Source organism: Lasioglossum baleicum, chromosome 5 (assembly GCF_051020765.1).
Source record: "Lasioglossum baleicum chromosome 5, iyLasBale1, whole genome shotgun sequence".
Lineage (NCBI taxonomy): Eukaryota > Metazoa > Arthropoda > Insecta > Hymenoptera > Halictidae > Lasioglossum > Lasioglossum baleicum.
The window spans coordinates 14,510,344-14,523,860 of NC_134933.1; the positions used below are offsets into that span (position 1 = coordinate 14,510,344).

The 13,517-nt window shown below is 43.5% G+C and overlaps 1 protein-coding gene across 5 annotated transcripts in view; it reads left to right on the forward strand.

Moving 5' to 3' along the window:
- LOC143208531 (fibroblast growth factor 17) overlaps nucleotides 1-6,954 on the forward strand; it is a 163,805-nt gene extending 156,851 nt beyond the window's left edge. For all 5 annotated transcript variants that reach the window (XM_076422987.1, XM_076422985.1, XM_076422986.1 and 2 more), the window contains one exon: nucleotides 257-6,954. In XM_076422987.1, coding sequence (XP_076279102.1) covers nucleotides 257-709 — 453 coding nt within the window. In that variant the 3' untranslated portion in view covers nucleotides 710-6,954. The remainder of the gene's footprint in view (nucleotides 1-256) is intronic.
- The last annotated feature ends 6,563 nt before the right edge of the window (nucleotides 6,955-13,517 follow it).

The window sequence follows — 13,517 nt, forward strand, 5'->3', positions numbered from 1 at the left end:
TAGAATCGGTAGACCATGATCAGACACGCCTGAGCCAATTCCTACTTAGTAGCACGCGTGGTTGATGCATTTTCAAATTCAAATAATAATTTAAATGTAAAACAAATCTTTTCATTCGTAAATCAGCGAGTAAAGTTGGGAAGTCATTGTTGCATAAGTCGCAAAGGAGAAAAATACCTGCGAATGTCCCCGGGTAGCCTAGGCTAGTACGAATCGGAGAGAAAGTAGTTAAGAAGAGTGTATTGTTTGGTTGCAGCGTAAGAAGCAGAAGGGGCCGATGTGCCAGTTTTACGAGGTATACGACGGCTTGTACGGCTCGTACCTGAGGTACCGAAGCGCGGAGGACAGTTCGCGGTACCTGGGCTTCAACAAGTTCGGCTTGCCGATGAAGAAGCAGGGGGGCCGGCAGGAGTGTTTCAACTTCCTCAAGTATAACCCTCACGCGGACATCGACCAGCACAACAGCCTGATGAACGCGGACATGGGCGCTATGGAGCCGCGGGGTCCGTACCCTGGCTTGAAGAAGCCGTCGCCGGTGACGAGGGCCACGAAGAATTCCCTGTTGCAGGTAGACAGTACGAGGGAGATCATCCACACGACGCATCGTTACCGGCACTCGAATCGTTGGAAGATGCCGCGGGACGAGAAGCCCTCGGCGCCCCGAAGACGGCACGAAAGTCGCCTGTTCGTCGAGGCCAGCAAGTATTGAGCCGCCACGGGCCAGGGCTCGCCGATCAAGACTGCCTTCTCCACAAACCCGTGAGACCCTGAGATCAGACTGCCGAATACGCTGGTAGAACGTACGGTCGCGATGTCAGGAACCCACTGAGAATTAAAGAAAAGAATTAACAAAAAAAAGAACAACAACAATAAAGCGGCATCACTTGAAACGCGCGGCGCAAAGAAGCACGCGCTTCGATTGATCGCAACGATTAAAGCTGGCTATCGCCCTTCCGCGTCTTTAAACACACCTGCTCGGAACCGCGTGCGCCACTTCTCCCCTCCTTTGCCACCTGACAAAGAAAAGAAAAAGAAATGAGAGCCTCCCGGAGATAGGATCGAGAGCCGATCGATCGATCGATCGATCGGATTCACAACGAAGAAAACGGGAGCCGACGAGCGCCGCACGCGGACCAGCAGCCAAAAAGACGATCTTACCTGATAGAGCTTTCGTTACGCGTCGTTAGATTCTATTTCATACTTGCCCCGACTGAATCCTTTCAGGCAAGTTACGCGCGCGCTACCATTAATTTCCCTCCTTCTCTAACCCTATCCCAACCCTACCCCTACTCCTAGCCCACACGTTCCGTTCCATCGCTGGATACTTTCTCATTAGTTGACACCGGACCGGTGTCCCATCACACCCGATCATTTCTACTCTATTCATTTCCACGAATCGTCTCTCGCGCGCACTCTCTCGAGTCCCACACTCGAGACCGAAAACGGAAAGCGGACAACAGTCTCGAGGGAGCGCGAGTTCGTTAGAAAGCAGGGCTTGGCAACTGTTGAAACGCCGATTTCGGTTCGTGAAACGGCAGTGGAGAGCCGAAATTCTATCGACTGCTACGAGCAACCACAATTTTCGAGTATCAGCCGTTTCGGCCGCGATTCTCATTTTGGTTCTCCTATTGATTCCACAGTCGAAGCGAATAAGTTCATAGTTTTCTCCTGCACGCTCTATTTCATTGTTGAAGATAGGAAGAGAATAAATAGAAGTTTGGGTGCTGGAACGCATGAAAGTAAGTAAAGTTTCAGAATTTTTCTCAGAGATAATTGCCGAATGAAGAGTGCTAATTTTCTTGGGATATAAAGATATAAGTTGCAGCTTCGTGTTTGTAACTCGACTTTCTAAATAGAAATGGTAATTAATGCCTCTTATGTAGTCCAACGAATCGGTGGAACATCGTTTATGACGTCTGACTTTGTTAACAAACGGTGGAAGCGATACACGATGGGACCGATTTGATAACCAAGATGGGAATCGTAGAGACAGAGATAGTTGGAGGAATCTTCGTAGCAGTCGATCAGGTTCTTCACGATCAGAGTCTTTATACAGCAATTTTAGACAGTGATTTCGAGAACTGTTCCAAGCCCTGTCGAAAGTCAAGACAGAACGACGGTCGTTTAGCGGTGGAGTACCTACAAGTTAGCGATCGGCCTAAATCGTTGCACAATCGGACAGCTTGTGCTTCAACTAACTATGTCGGACCGCGATGAAGGCGCGGGGAGACGCGCGTGGCTGGGATTGCTTCCTTTGGCTTCAACCTTGACGAAGGTCGCAGCAAACCGGTGGTTTTGAGATGTGTTGACGGTTTTCGTCGCTGTTTGCAACGCTTCCCAACGGAGCATCGCCAGTACTAGAGGTTCGCGCCGGTATGTCGATTTGTCAACGGTTTGTCGAAGAAGGAAGTGTTCCCGAGGAAGACCGTAACTCTCCCCGCCGACTCGCGCAGTAGAGTGCCGCGCAAGACTCTCTCGCTCGCTGTGCTAATTACGCCGCCTAATGTAGCGTGCGTGCGTGCATGCGTGCCTGCTTACATGCCTGCCTGCCTGTCTGCTGCCTGCCTGCTTGCCTGCTTGCTTGCCTGCCTGCCTGCGTGTATGAATAATGTGTGCGTGCTTGCGTGCTTGCGTACGTGCTCGCGACGTACACGCAGTTCTCACCGTTGCGTCGATGTTGAAGCTCGCGGTGCGGTCGCTTCGGAATCGCTGTTTTATTCACGACTGCTCCAATCACTGAAAACTCCTCACCGGGGATTGACAGCTCCGCTGGGAGCGGATCCGAGCTCCCAGCTCAAACGGGTTTCGGAAACCTTCTCGGTCCGACGATCATTGCAAATTCGGCTACCTATGGCTGATAGATGTGCGCGGAACCCGAAAATTTCGGGATTAACGAATTGGTCGGAACGGATCGGTACAGGTCGAGTTCCTGAAAATTTCGGGAGTCTCGAATAGGGTGGGACGCGTCTGGTTCTCAAAAGTTTCGTGATTCCCAAAAAGCTCTCGGGATTACTCTCGAGTATCCCGAAAAAAATTCACGGATCGGCTCGACCCGACATTTTCAGGTTCTCACACATCTCTCGCGCCCAGGTACCTTTGCACGACAGAATCTCGCTTATCCGAGTTTGTAGACGAGAGCTATCGAGATGATTTAAGAGGTTCGAAAGCAGAGGTCTACCAACTGTTCCCAGCTGTTCCTCTTAGTCCCCATAAATGGAGACGATGGAGAAATGAAGGTTCCGTCTGTACCTGCGTTTGTAGAACTGAGAATTCGTGGAGGATAATAGAGGTGCATCTGACGCATCGAATTGTTCGGATAAGCGGGAGTCTATTAAATCGTCGATCGAGAATATTTTTTTAGCCTGACGGTTTTGAGACGGACGGCCACCAACGTTGATTTGATTACGCTCTCTTTATCCGTTTCTTGCCGAATAACATTTTTGAACCGCGTATGGTACGTACACACGCATGATGCGCATACTCTGCAACCTGACACACACACACACACACACACACACACACACGTACACACAGACAGAATACAGAAATTGTTGAATTTATTCTTATTTGTTATGAATACTTTATTACGAACAGTAACGGCGATGTTTGATCGAGAATGGAGTTGAAGATACGCTTATAATTGTATTATGTAGAAGAATTAAAAACGGTTGAGAATGACGGTATAATTTATTGAAATTATTAAAGAGAGAATTTTCAATTCGACAATCGATCTAGAACTGAGTACTACGTCTGAAGCGATCCTTTATTTATGCATCTATTCCGTAGCGTTACCTGAAATTGAAATTGACGGGATCTCGATCTAATCGATATTATCGCCTGTCTCGATCCTCGTTTATCACGATTCAAATAAATCTTATTTACCGAAAAGAAAAGCACGACCTGTCGGTCATCTGCAACGCATACATAGACAAACACAAAGAGAACACACATACATACATACGGACACACACACACACATACAGTTTACCCGTTTCGAGTAAAGGAAAACAATCGGTCTACAGAAGAGATACGATAGCATATATATTTTTAGTAAACCTACGGCAAAACAAAGTTTCGGGAAAAGCGGGCGAACAATAAACGGGATCCCCGAGCGATTTTATACAAGATTATAACCCTCCGACAAATAATAAACGAGATTACTTTCTGTCGCGGCCCACGCGTCGCGTCGAAACGTTGTCATTTCACACAGAACGTCTATTTTCTGATAGGAGTGAGAGAGTAATAAGATAAAGAGATAAAAAATGACAAAAAAAAAGAATAAGAAGAAGACTATTTACCGAGAATGTGTATCGGCCTTAAAACTGCGTGTTCGTATACGAGCTTCTGTATTTGTGTGCATTTTCCGCGGTGCGTATGTATTTACCTCTGGAACGCGTGTGAGTGTGTGTAATATATTACAATGATCGTTACTGAATACAAATTTAACCCTTAGGACGCTATCGCAGACTGTATTACTAGGTTAGGTACACGATTATTAATGACGCGGTGGCGACTCGACGAAAACCGAGTCAGGTGTGCGTTTTTCCCGGCTTTCTTCGGTGACACCCGGTACGTGTCCCGGTCCGCGACGGGCCGGTGTGCGAAAACAAAACGAAGACAGAGATAAAAAAAAATAGAAAAGAAAGAATCCAGACGAGCAAAACCACCCCTGAATCGTTGGTTATTCACAGACTCGCCACGCAAGGAGCGCCCGCCCTTATTCTCCCAAAAAGAAATCGCTCCCTAGGTAGCTTATTTATTGAAATCACGTTTAGATACTACGGAAAAGAAAAACCAAACCGCCCGAGAAAAACTACCCTTTTCCTCGTACGTGTATGGAAATGTGCGCTGCTCTCTTTTATTTTACTCATCCACCAATCATCCCCATACACCATGCGCCCCCATTCGTCTAGAATTTACTTTTCTACGTTCGTCGAGATCATTCATGCTTTCCCAACATCACCACTCCCCCCCCCTCCTCCCCCGACGCTCTTCCATGATCCTTTTTAGTCAAGTTTTTGTTTCATCAGTCCTCGAACTGTCGGAAATCGAGGTTTACCACCGTCATCCATGTTGCAGGGACTTAGGAAACATAATTTACGGGTTTGATACTGATGCTGTGCTAACGAACATGCGCCGAAATTGATGGACACGTATACTGGTGAAGAAAATGATAAGTAGACTGCGGATTTTTATGCAAAATGAACATTTTCTTCATCGATTGTAAGAGACACGAACCAAATAGAAATATCTTCCCTCGTTTAGAAATGATATACAGTTGAATTTAATGTATCTACATCCTTGAATTCTTGTGCAATGTCTTCGTTGTTTTAAATTTCGCCCTCTCATTTTTTCTATAAATGCATAAAATCCGCAGTCTAATGGTCAGACATGTTGATTATTACTGGAATAAGGGCTTCGTTCGCCGAAGATGATTCAATAGTCTTTGAATAATCAAAGAGCAATTATTTGAGAATATTTTATGATAGATATTTAACATTTACAATAATTTCAGTCGTGAACCAATGGGTTCGAAGAAAATTATTATTTTTTCTCGACGTACTAAATGTCTACTCCAATATTAACAGTATTAAAAATATTAAATAACGTTATACGTGAAACAGGGCTATTTAATTGTCTTTATACATTAAGCGAATAACAACCCTGAAAATTACAGGTTAACAAATCTGTTTCACGTGCAATGCTGTTTAGTATAAATATAATATGGAGTCCTTATCCTAATCATTTCCGGAGTGTCTTTATATAAACAGACATCAGTATGTATTTTAGAGAAGACATTCCTGTAGTTAATGAGTATCTACAATTCTGGTACGCTATTTTTCTGTTTGAACCAAAATTGTAAAATATTCTATGCAACATTTTACCGAATTCTTTTCACATTTTTTCAGTACATTCTCATTTGCAAAGTGTTAGATGCACAGATGTTATGTGTTTTAGAAGTAGACTGCCAAGTATGTACAAACAATTTTTTTAAGATCTTATCTTTTTCACTCATGATCTCATTACACGCACAGTGATTTGCACATTCGTTCGCAGAAAGCTTTGTTCAAATTGCATATAGAATTTGAAAATTGTCATGAACATGTCGGTGTTCAATGAGAATTTTCACATTTAGTTTTTATTGAAAAAATCACGAACAAACCTGCGAATCGCTGTATTACGAGAAAAATGCTTGCAACTACTCTGATTTCGGTACAATATCAGCAACAGCATGACTTCGCTAGCACAACACCAGTCTCCAATCTAACTTACAAACCCTTTAAAAATTGTAATAAAATAGGAAAACGCCTAATTGTATGGTTTGTACGAGGATTACGAAGTCCCTGCCTCCTCGTCGCCCTCATTTCAACCTCGCAACTCGCGACTCTCAAGTTGTCAGTGTTAAATCCGAAAAAATACTCAATACTCAATTAGTTAATTTCGTGTTATTTCGTGCAAGTGAACGAACGGTGTTTGTATGCGTCGCTGAGAAACGAAACATCGTAGGCCCAGCGGACTCGTAGTGAACGCCACGTCCCGATCGACGAACCGGGAGCACGTCGCAGCTGATTTGACGATCGATTTTCTCGCGTAGCTTTTGATACCCTTTTCCTATTCTGAATTTTTTACCCGTCGGCGGAGAAAAAATATAAAGTCAAAAAACGAAACGTTTCGCATCAGTTCTATTCGGGAGCGGGACGGAGAGAGAAGAAGAAGAAGAAGAAGAACAGGAAAAAGAAAGGAAAGAAAGAAGCACCGGTTTACTTGTTTCTTTTGCAGCTTCGTCGACCGGTGCGTGGCCAAACCTAATCGCGTTTAATAGTGTCGCGCGCCGAGAACTAAATTCCGAATATCAGCGGCTGTTGTTCAGCGATCAAACGAAGAATAATTCGAAGAACGGCGAATCCATTGTAACGTCTAATTGTATTCTTCTATTGTAATATGATATTGTAACGCCGTTGTCGAAAAGAACCTAATCCAGCCACACGATTTTTCTATGCGTGACGAGACCGAACGTCACGCGGGCCGGCGCGCCGAATAATCATGGAGACAATTGATTGAATAATTAATTGTAGCCGAACGATCGAGGCGTGCATTCTCGTAATAGATCATGAGTCTCCTTGATCACAGCGACCGGCTATCTCGCGAATTCTACAAAAAAGAAAACATGAAGAACAAGCCCCGACAAGTATGATTTCACGCGATTACCTCCTCTTTCTCTTTCTCTATCATCAGTTCTGCTCGACGTCACGTCACTCCGCGTTTAGTTTTTTATATTATCGATATACTTGACGTTTTTTCTACGATCGTACGACATTTCATTGCGGCACATAGTTGCGTTTAGCGTGTTTGCGGGGACATCTCTCAGATAATAATCGGATCGTGGCGAGGCACGATGGGAAACAGCACAAATTTCGACGAGGTACGCCCGTGATCTGACGTCGAGCACCATCGAAACTACCATTGCCACCCTCTCTTTCTCTTTTCTCTCTCTATCTCTCCTCCTCTCTATCTGTCTGTATCTCTTCCTTCGTTTTTTTACTTTCTCACTGTGAACAAATGAGAACGGCAAAAAGAAATGAATGGAACGCAAGAGATGAATCTGACTACCCTATAAATAGATAGTATACATAATGAATAAAAGAAAAAATGGTAAAGTATAAATATTATATATATAAATAAATATATGGAAGATGATGTGTATTGTAAGATATTTAATACCGACTTGTCTTAGACATACCACGATGATCGATCGCGATGAAACGATGATAATAATAGTAATAATAATTATTACGATGATTGTTGTATAATGAACGACGACGATGATGATGATGAAGAAGATGATGATATTCTACATTATAATTCGCGTTGTAACATAGAGGCCCACCCGTTACCCATTAAATCGATGTGTCGATGTATCCCGGGCGTGTCGCGCTCGTCCACGAGTTTTTAGTAGAAACGAAATTAGGCATTCAGTATGTTCGCGTTCACGTTAATTAGAAACACTGCTACGTCCACGGACACGGATGAGGTCGTCGGTCGGTTCGCGTCTAATAAATTCTGTATTTATGAATCCGTTCGTTCTCGAGTATACTCAGCTTTGATTGTAAAGTTTATCGACTCCTTCGTTCCGAAAACAGTATCGTTAACGGAGCACAACACGCCCGGCAGCAATTAGCAATAATATAACATTCCACCTTAAATCGCATACGTACTGCGAATTCTAATAATGTGTGTCGCCGTACGAGAGAGGAAAAACACTGTCAAATACACGCTCATACACTGCTAAACCTTGTGCATTTCTGTTTATTCATCCTCGCCCATGATCCATAGTAAGATTAATAATAGGTCGTTGAAAAATCATTTTTATGGGCACTGATGTAACAGTCAACATGTTAATCCTTTGAAGACATCTATCAACGTGTTGGCGACGTCAAGGATATGCATCTAATTCCCAAGGTTGTAAATAAGCAATTCAATTATTCACACAATACATGATCGTAAATATTTTAAGACTTTAAATTCGATCCTGGTTTCTTGAGGAACATATTTTAGTATCTGGAAAATATAAACAATCGAAAACACGGTTCTCGGAAGTTGGTGGAGGACATGTCGCAGCAGGCAGTCCCCGTATGGACCGAATAGAAAATAATCTGCCGGAGATTCGATAAAGTACCCCTTAATCTTTCCCAGAATGGCTTTGCCGGACCTTAAAAGCCCTCGCGTGTCCATCGATGCGCAAATCCGCTCGAATCACTCGAGGCTGAAAGCTAAAATCAAACAAATCGCGTCGATCAGATCAGACGGGAGGCATCGAGCTGTATTTACCGCGATGGTTCCGAACGTATTACAGTGTTCTATGCATGAAAAGGCTGTAGATACAACAAGCCCGAGAGCTCGACGGTACTCCAATTCCGACCGTTGATTTATCCGGTGAAGGCCCTCTGAAGGGCTGCTTAAATAATGTCGAAAAATCCCGTGGCCCTCCTGTTTGATCTCGTAAAGAAAGATCGATATATCGTGGAGCCAGTAGAATAGTGTGAGACGGGGAACACAGAGCCGAAAATAAAAAAAAGGGTCCCCCAATTTCGACCCCTCGGCTCGTTGACACCTCTTTTTCTCGCACGGACTCGAATAAGCACCCCTTCCAACTTCCTTCTTAACGCTCTCGAGTGTTTGATCTAGAAATCACGAGTCCAGGGTTCGAACGCAGTGCAAAGCCGTTAAGTTTCACCCTCTTCCAGCTCCTTCTACCCCTTTTCTTCTGCCACAGAAGATTCCACGCGCGCGCGCGCGAGCGCGACCCCTAAAACCCCCTTTTCTAGAATACGTGTGTGTATAGGTTCACCGGGCCCCCACGTTCCTGCATCGAGATCCCAAGATTACCTTCGTCGGCCGTTTTCGTGCTCCGCCACCGGAAACTTTATCTTACCGGATAATACCTGCTTTGCGATCCTCTTTCGTCCAGGCAAACTAGTGTCTCTCCCAGACGTATCCACGTAAAACCGACGCGACGCTCTGCGGGACAGATGCTATCAGCCACGAAAAATACAAGATTTGTACAACCAGTGAGACTCGCCACTGTGCGCCCTTCGAATCGCATTAAACGATTACGCGGGCTTGGGAAGTCAGAGCGAGAAACCGATCCTGGTTAAACCAACGGCATATTCTGGTTTTTCGTTCTCAAAAGATCGATTTTTTGCTTTTTGCATATTTTTTTTTTGGAGCGCGAGTGTTGTAGAATATCTGTGCAGAAGCTTGAATTCGTGAAGTAGAGTCAGATTATTTATTGTACATTTTATTGAAATGATAAAAACGATTTCACGTGAAATGATTGACAGTCGAATCTTCGAACGTGTTTTCTTACCACGCTGATATTAGCTTGCCGAGTTGTCGATGTTGTCGTTATCGTTGTCGTTGTATGCGTCAAATCACTTCCCGACTTTAAACTTTAAACATAGCTCAGAACTAGATGACAATGCAATATTAAAAAACAAATTTTTAAAAAAACTGTGCGTCTAGGAGAAAAAAATTTAAATATTAACCGTCACACCTCGCCGCGCGACGCTCGGTAGTACGTCATCACGTTCAGCGATCCCCACTCCGCGCGCCAGCGCTCCCTACTCCACGAAGAAACCATGCTTATATTAAAATGCACTACAAAGGAGAAAATAATATTTTTAGGCATTAGTGACTATAAATAAAAGCGTGGTGCGCCCACAAAGATTACGTTAATATAGTTTAGCGCTCCACGCTTTCATTTATAGTTACTAATGCCTAAAAACATTATTTTCTCCGTTTTAGTGTATTTTAATATAAGCGTGGTATTTAAAAAGGTTTTTTTTTAGACATTTTTTATTTTTATTTTTAAAAGCATCTAAAAATATTTCTTGCTAGGCAATAAAGTAGCAACAATTTGAGACAATTCGGATTTGATTAGCATGGCTCCCGCACGAAATGAAAAGATGCGAGCACAAAGAAGTGGCGAGGAGGAGGCCGATCCGAAGGCAGCGGGGCTCGGTGGTATGTCCGCGAGAGCAGAAGAGCCGAGAGGGTCCGTGCAGCCTCCAATTAAGATCTCTCAATTAGCGTATCTTATCTCGCAGTTGCTTATCTACCGACCTGTCCGGGACAGGTTCCCGTGCGTTTCTTCTGGTGGCGGCTGCGGCGATCTGACGTCAGCGGTGCACGTTTCTCGATCAGGGAACCAGCTCGAATCGAGAATGGCCGGTCTATTTCTCGGCCGTTGCTTCAGCCGCGTGCACGCGCGGCCACGCCCTCGTTAAATCGAGCACCGACATCCACGGAATATTAAGTTAACGATCGTTAGACAAGATTTCGTCTCGCCGGTCATCTTTATCGACGACCGTTTGCGAAACCGCGCGCTTTCGCAAGAAATTAATTGTCCCGGGCCGTCCTTCGTCCTGATGCGATTCTCTCGACCCTTTTTTAACCCTTCGTGATTATCTTCTTCCTTTTAAAAAATTGATTTTTGTTACCGTTCTTCGCCAACTCTTTGCACTCCCGTATCGAGTGCGATCTGACAGGAATTTTATTTGTAGGAATTAATGTGACTCGACATTTTGAAATTGCCAGATTCAATACACGTCATGTAGGAAAGTTAATGTTACTTCTTTTTCAACTTTTATCGACGCTACCTAGAATGTGTGATGTAACAAAGGATCGCAGCAGGATTAAAATGTTTCGACAGTTCGTGTTCGAGCCAGGCGTGGGCAGATCGAGACGACTGTTTGTCTTGTAAGCCGATTATCTAATTGAATTTTAAGCAGTCATGATACTCGGAGACCGTGCAAACACACAGGATGTTTCACCTAAAGCGCTTCTATTAGAATGAGTGATGGGTCCAGTGTTTTCTCATATGTTACCCTTGCACATCGCGTCAGAAATAAAATTCTATTTTGTCGTTGTCAATACACAATAGCCATTGCAGTATACCTAAACGTAGCTACAAATTTTCTCGTTATTCTAGGAAATTTTAACATGTTTAAGAATTATAAACGTTTATAAATAAACGTAGTTAAAAAAAAAGGAAGAAGTTCTAATCACCGTAACGGTAAAATAAATCGCAGTGCAGGGGGTGAACTGTGAATTGACTTTCCGTCGAAATAAAGCTGTAGAGCAGCAGTTTTGTGCTGGTAGGGTAGGAAAGCTGAAAGAATCCTTCAGATTTATCGAGTGTGAAACCAGCAGCCATTCGTCAATTGCTCACGATTAGAAAAAGTTCCTCCCATTAACGGTTTATTCAACGGCGACTTTGATAGAACGGTTAAATGGAAAGCGTCTAATCACATGGGAAATTTCTGTGAACGAAACCAGTGAAAATTCCGAACGCTTTTGTCTAGCCTTTGTCGCCATTGTTGCACATTCGTGGAAGAAGCGGGGTGCTGCAGGGGTGAAAACGTAGTGAAAGTACACCTGGCGCTTCCGTTCTACACGCAATAAGCAGGGTTGTTTCGGGGCGTGGTGCAAAAATCCACACGGGATGCCGTTGCAACGGGTGTTGGTCTTGTTGGCCACCCAGAAAGTCCGCGTATAAATTCACCCATGACGGAATTTGTAACGATTGAAGGCGGAGAAGACCGTGGCCACAATGCTGCGGGCTGTCCACTGGATGTTTACCGAGGTCAACCTCTCATTGTCGCGGTGGCAACGACTTTGGTCAAGGTATGCCGATTTCTTATTATACGGATTTTAGGAAAAGCTGTGTCCAGCCTTGGTGGTTGAGCCGCGCCGGGATGCCCAGGCGGGCGGGCTATTGACTTCAATTTAAAACTCGTTTCGCTTTCCGGGATTAGAATTTAGTGAGGTCTAGATCAACCCCTAACCACTGTGGACCGCCTGTGGGATATCGTCTTCAATTTTTATTTCCTTCGAACGCCTCCATTTTCATTTTAGTAACAGCTGATTACCGTAAAACATATCTTTAAACGTGCCTTCTAAAATAAACCCATCAAGATCAACCCTTACCAACTATGAAAAATCCTCTAAGACACTCTTCAATATTTATTTATTTCGGACGCCACCATTTTCTTTTTGCTAGTGGCTGGTCACAGTAAAACATATCTTTAAACATGCCTCCTAAAATATACCCATCAAGATCAACCCTGGCTGATGGACAAAACAGTCCAATGCCGTTTTTTTCAATAAAGAAGAAGAAGAAGATCAACCCTTACCGACTATGAAAAATCCTCTAAGACAGTCTTCAATCTTTATTTATTTCGGACGACTCCATTTTAATTTTGCTAGTGGCTCACCACTGTAAAACATATCTTTAAACATGCCTTCTAAAATATATCCATCAAGATCAACCCTTAACTATAGGGTCCGTTATTAATAATTTTTATTAATTTTGAATGCCTCCATTTTAATTTTGGTAACAGCTGATTACTCTAAAACACAGTTTTCATATTTGTTATTGTTCAATTAGACTCGAAACTGTTATTGTCGATACATAAACAAAGGAATTCAATTAAGAATGAAAATCAACCCTTAACGCTCTGGCCAGTTCTACAGTGAAGCTTTTGGAATGTAGAAATTTGGTTCCGAAGAGAAACATTTGGAAATGTTTTCCCATTTAGTTTCAATTTGTTCGTTTTTCTCTTTTCTTTCTGGTCTCAGATTCTTTTTGGCAGTTTCCGGTGCGAATCTTCCTCCAATCCGGTCGCAGGATCGTATTCTCACTAACCAGAAGTTCTCATGAATTGTCACCAGACCGTCTCTAATTCGTCGACAAATGGTTGCATTGTGATTGCGAGCAGTATATCATTGAGCGTCAATGAAAACCACGTTCTGAACGGTTCGAAATGGAATAGGAAAATCGCAATATGTTACCTACCTGTCGCAGGAACACGGTTTCTTTGAGTTACGCTTCTACTCGAGCTACTGAGAAGGCTTGGCTGTAAATTTTGTGGGCTAAAACGTGAACGACAATCGCCTTGAATGCAAATAGAAATAAATAACGATCCGAGTCAGTTTATTATTATTTCAATGTAGTA